This window comes from Cariama cristata, unplaced genomic scaffold (assembly GCF_000690535.1).
Source record: "Cariama cristata isolate BGI_N322 unplaced genomic scaffold, ASM69053v1 scaffold39486, whole genome shotgun sequence".
In the NCBI taxonomy this organism is placed as follows: domain Eukaryota; kingdom Metazoa; phylum Chordata; class Aves; order Cariamiformes; family Cariamidae; genus Cariama; species Cariama cristata.
This window is the reverse complement of record NW_009623355.1, coordinates 1-5,621: the sequence shown is the minus strand read 5'-3', so window position 1 is coordinate 5,621 and position 5,621 is coordinate 1. Positions and strand designations below refer to the sequence as shown.

Below are 5,621 nucleotides of genomic sequence, written 5' to 3'. Positions count from 1 at the left end.
CGGCGGAAGTTGGGCGGAAGTCGCACGGTTCTCGCAGAGCGCAAAATACGGACGAACTACCTAATATATTATGTCTTAAGATATTAAATCCCAAAGAATTGAGAGTGGTGTCTACTACGCTAGCGTCACGCGCCTGTTGTCGCGTGCAGACAGGGGACTTGAGTGTGAAGAGCCTTTCGCTGCCGGCGGCCGGGCGGCTGACTGACTGACTGACTGACTGACGTCGGGGAGCGACAACGTCCCTTGCTTCGCCGTACCGCGCAGCTTGCCTTCCAGGCTTGAAACGATTTCGCGTTGGCAGTGCATAAACAGCATCACGTATTGGGAAACAGCGGTCCCAGCAGTCAGTGAGATCAAGTTCACACACCCTTACCTCCGTATTTTACAAACTGTTCATTTCAGTTACAGGTCTTCGCAACCACCAGCTAAGATTAACCATTTTATCAAAAAAATGCATGTCAGCTTTACCTAAAAGCCCTCTAAATTTAATTACTGCAAACACTAGGTTAGGAGTTAATTAACTAGGATTGTATCACACATACTAGAAGGTAATTTGCAACTATTACCAATAATTCAAGACTTCTAGCAGTAAGCATATTAAAAAAAAAAAAAAAAAGGTGAGAGTGTCTATATGCTCTTGGTCTGACCCTTAAATCAAGAGCTAGCTGCCTACCTTTAAGTAACTGATTTTTACCATTAGATAAAGATTCTGCTTTGGCATGCAGGGTCAAGCCTTGCACTGGCAACTGAAGTCCTATTTCAATGTTAAAACTAAGCAATATTGTATGTAGCCATTTTAAGCCAAATACATCAGAAATTTATATAGTGCAGTTCTAGAGCTGTGCCATTGCTTTATACCAGCTGTAAGGAAGGCTGAAGCGAGCTGGCACCATTTCTGTCCCACACATGGTAACTTCAGGAATTACGTACCCTACTTGAGGAGGGTATCGATTGCAAAAGTTAATGAACAGTTACTGTATGAGTTCAGTCATTAACCAACAGTTTCAGTACATCACTGCACTCACTAACCTTTAAAAGCACACCAACTTGGAATTGCCATCTGTTAAGTCCAGTAACAGACAAGCAGCTTTAAAAGCTTTCAGCCTAACGTAATCTGTCCAGCTAGTCTGCCACAATTACCAAACGGACACCATGCTGCTGCTACAATTGCTATGAATTAATGAAATTCAGAATTAGTGCATGCTGAAGCAATTCATCCTGTTGTGGAAGAAGTCAGTCTCATCTCAAAGAAATCCAATGTGTTCACAAGCTGAGGTCTAGCTAAGAGATTGCAAAATTGTAGTTACACTATCAATGAAGAGGCAACTTGTACTACAGGTGACTATGAGCCTCATGTTCTGAAAATACGGGATGCAAACACCTCAGTTGGTACTGAACAGTACCACACCAGTAGTTTCCAAAAAGCACATGGATTAAAATGCTCTGTGTTTTGTATGTTGACTGCAATCACAAGCTAGACAGCCCTCATCCATTTAGCAGCAGTTGAAATACTGGAGGGATAAATGCAAGAGTCACAATTTAGAAAGATCTTTCATTAACAATGCCACAAAAAAAAGCAGAGAGTAACCACATTGTTGAACTAAATTCAAAATACATCTAATTTCTATGCATAATGCTGATAGAGGAAAGAAACATTGATCACCGTTTCTGTTGGAGGCACAGTTGCTGTTCGCTGCAAACCACACAGCGCTGTCCTGCTCAAAAGCTGGAGTTACTGGTGAGAAAGCTGCATAGGCAGACCTTCAGTGTCTGTAGAAACCTGTGTGACCTGCTTCTCATGACCTAAGTCTGGCAGTAACAAGGCAGAAACCTTGAATTGTTTCTTCCCACCTATTTCAGTTCTTCCCTACTGTCCCACACTATTCCCAGGGACTTCCCCTTCATTCCCTCCTATACCCCACCTTAGTCAAAAAGGGAATAGAATTGTTTTGCTATCCCAAAAAGAAGCCTATTGATCACAAAGCTTATTGGTAAGCATTTCCCATACTAAGTCTTTTTCACACAGTAATTTTTGGTATACTACTACCCATTTTGCATTGTTCCATTGCATTTCTTTGTCCACATTCTTGCTGTTACATTCCCAACGGCCAAGGTAGTATCCCCCCAGATTTCACCTAGATGTCATTTTAATGTACAAAAATCCCCAACAATAGAACCTGAAGTCACCTTTTCACAGACAGCTGTGAAGAGGATCATCAATTGAAAGAGCTGCACAAATGCATTAAGAACCTATTTTCTACCCTGTAAAGACAAAACGATGAGGTATCTGTATGTGCCAACAGCCAGGCAATTTCAAGAGACGGTGCGAAGCAGTCAAACCACTAATCAAAAACTGCCAGAAATAACTAAGCAGACAAGACTTAAGTGTGAACAGTGTCTGGACAAGTCAGGAAAAAAAAAATCAGAAACTTATGTAAATGTGCACATTTTACACATTGTCTTTATTCAAAAGATTTGAATAAAACAAAGGCTTTTATGCTACAAGCACACAGGCACCACCAACTTCTTTGATCTTCTCCTCTGCTCTTCTACTGAAGAACTTTGCTTTCACAATTACAGGCTGCTTAGGCAGCTTCCCCTTGCCCAGGACTTTGTAGTACCCCTAGAAAGATTGAAAAATCTGTTAAGTGTTTGTAATCAGCTTGCAGGCTCCTACATTCAGACCTGTCTTTTAGCATGCACCAGTTAAAGACAAAACCATGACCACCGTAACCTCATTCAGTGTCTGTCTCCAACATAAGACTGGTACCAATGAAAGAAAAATACCCTGCACAACCTAGTGGAGTTGCATTTGTTCAGAGAAAAAGTGGAAACTGTAAACTGAACTTTTTCTGTAACTTAGAAGCTGAAGTTTTTTTTCCCCATACTCCATAAACAGAAAACACTGAAATCTGAAGAACTCACCAACCTTTCCTCACTTTTCCAAAGCAGAGAGCAGTTGGCTGCACTTCCAAGACTATCTACTACCCAATGACTTCTGGTCAGTGCTCTTTATCTGTAGGACATCTTGGTACTTCTGAACAGAGCAGAGGGCTCCTCTGCATGTCTTAAACGTACAACTGAAGCCTTTGCAAGCTTTTGCAGCAATAGCTGTTCTGTACCACTGGAATCCTCTCATTTCATTCCTGTCCTTTAGATTAAAAGGACAATCATGGCCCAAGGTCCGTTAATACTACAGCCCTTAAAGTCATAGCCTGTAAGAAGCGGCCTAACTGCCCAACACAAGTATCTTAATTTGGGATGCAGAACACACCCACTTGGCAGACTAGTTACTGTCACTGATTCGGTGGCTGGCTGAGATATGAGACATCACAGCCAGTGAATAGGGATCAGATGTTTATGTCCGAGAACTATAGCACATCAAGACAATCAAGCATGTTCAGATGTGACTCTAGTCTCAGTATTAGAGAAGTGACTTTATATAAATGAGAATACTTCTGCCATGTTTTTATGCTTTAAGTAACATTTTAAACAAGCAATCTTTCATCACCTTCCAAAATAAGGCAAGTCCCTGTCCACAATCATGCACAAGTATGAGAAAAACTCCTTTCAGGAAAAAACAACAGCATAAGTACCTGTGCAACTACTTATATACCAAGATATTTGTCCTGAAAAGTTTACAAATAATCAAGCATTGTAGCTCATCTGCAGCTTTCCTACTCGGATACACAAAGCTAAGTTACACATGAAGTGACCAGGAATCGCACATTTCAATATGAGCGGAAACTTACTGAGCGCACAACATCAATGACTGGGGCCAGTCCAGCCTCGTTTTTTGCATAATTGAGCCTGGTCTGTTCACTAACAAGTGTCCATAGTTTATCCAAATTGACAGTAGGACAGAACTTTTGGTTTCTCTTCAAGTGATAGTGTCTCATGCCTACTTTTCCAAAGTAACCAGGGTGACTGTGAAAGAAAAACATTCCTCATTAGATCACTTTTTTAATCATACTGAACAGGTAGTACTACAGCACTGAAACAAGCATCTTAATTGACCAAAGTAATCAAAGTGTCGCTTTATACTTTTATTCATACTAATACACGTAGTAATTAAGTGTAATAATCATTAGTATCCAAACCAAGGGAAAATTATTTTCTCTTGACATGTTTGTTCTGCCTTGAACTCACAACTCAATTCCTCTCATTGGTGAGGCCCAGTCCTGTATTTCCAAGGCAACCCCAACTCTGTGAATCCAGGGAGGGCTGCATTGCCTGAGGAGTTTCAAAGCTCCTGTCACTAACCTGGTGACTGACTGAGTCAAGAACGGTCACAGCCAGTGAATAAAGATTAGTGGTTACTGTCCGAGTACTCTAGCACACCAGGACAACAGGCGGTGTCCAGATGTGACTCTAGTCTCGGCAATAAGTAAAGACAACATCCCTTACCTTTATAGTATGCAGCTAAATAGGATGTAGTTTGAATTCAACAACGTTTTGAATTTACATAACATTTTGTGTGTGCATCATTCAGCAGGGACCACGCTGTAACAGGCAACTTCCGTCAAGTTTACAGAATGTTGCACTGAACTTGTAAAGGCACCTGGTTTAAGTGAAAATGTCTTTGATTTTATGGTAAATGGGGACACGAATTGACTGTAGCTATAATGCCACACTTCATGTTAGAGGAAAAAACACACAGGGTTCTATTGAATTTTGCCTATTCACAAAGTGTAAAAGTTAGTTGTTTCTACATCAGGAACATACATTTTGCTAGTATGCATTTAAAATGTTAGCTTACTATTTATCAAAGTTAATCCTGTGATGGTGCATACCACCAGCATTACCACGCCCTCCAGGATGTTTCCTGTGTTTGCCTAAAAAGAAAAATCAAGTTTATCAGTGTCAATTTAAGTAAATTATTCTGATTCTACCCCCTCTTTTACATGCATCTCAATTCAGTGAGATGAGCTAACTAAACACTAAGCCTATAGGAGAGAAAAAACCCACAACCCATAGCATGACTCCGAGTAGCTTACAAAAGTACAAGAAGACATCAGTGCTAGCACAGGTAGGATGACAAGAACAGGTAGGAATAGCCAGTTAGAACAGACACAGCACTGCCTCGTAAGCTTACGATGTCAGACAACCACATTCTCAGGCAGTACTTATCGCCTGAGAGCTACTGAAGTTGCAATGAAATCCAAAAGAATGTGCAAGGCTTCAGATCGGGCCATAACCGGGGCATCTGCCCCCACAGCACAAGCATCTCCTGCACATGCTGTAGCCTTCAATACTGCTCGCTACCACCCAGTGCGCACAGAACTCTGCACCCACAGTCACATTTTTCTGCGACCTGCGAAGAACAGCAGCATCCCCTCAGTACTGGGGAGGTACCGACGGGCAGGCGCGCACTGAGGGGCCTCAGCCTTCGCCGCTCCCCCACCCCGGCCGTGGCCGTGGCTAACGTGTCCTCTCAGCTTCCGGGTCTTCCTTAGTCTGGAAGGCTACGGGAAAGCGGGACATCAGCTGTAAGCAAAACCGGTAGCAAAAGGCAGGACTACCACCCGCCCTCCCCCAGGGCCGGCGCTCCGAGGCCCCAGTCCACTCGGCGGCCACGCAGCCAGGCACCATGGCGGCACGGGCCGGCATAGGGAAGGCCC

The 5,621-nt window shown here is 42.7% G+C and overlaps 1 protein-coding gene across 1 annotated transcript; it reads right to left on the bottom strand.

Moving 5' to 3' along the window:
• Positions 1-2,430: 2,430 nt before the first annotated feature.
• Positions 2,431-5,592, bottom strand: RPL27A (ribosomal protein L27a). The gene is made up of 5 exons (XM_009702700.1): positions 5,530-5,592; positions 5,405-5,465; positions 4,760-4,835; positions 3,753-3,927; positions 2,431-2,623 (listed from the first exon to the last, which is right to left on the bottom strand). The coding sequence occupies exons 1-5, from the start codon at positions 5,590-5,592 to the stop codon at positions 2,495-2,497; spliced, it is 504 nt and encodes a 167-aa protein (XP_009701002.1). The 3' UTR covers positions 2,431-2,494.
• Between the last annotated feature and the right edge of the window lie 29 nt (positions 5,593-5,621).

Coding starts and splice junctions, on each gene's coding strand:
- RPL27A (XM_009702700.1), bottom strand. CDS start 5,592: ATGGTGCCTGGCTGCGTGGCCGCCGAGTGGACTGGGGCCTCGGAGCGC. Junction 5,466..5,529: donor AGCGCCGGCCCTGGGGGAGG/GCGGGTGGTAGT, acceptor GCTTTCCCGTAG/CCTTCCAGACTAAGGAAGAC. Junction 3,928..4,759: donor AGGATTAACTTTGATAAATA/GTAAGCTAACAT, acceptor TTTCTTTCACAG/TCACCCTGGTTACTTTGGAA.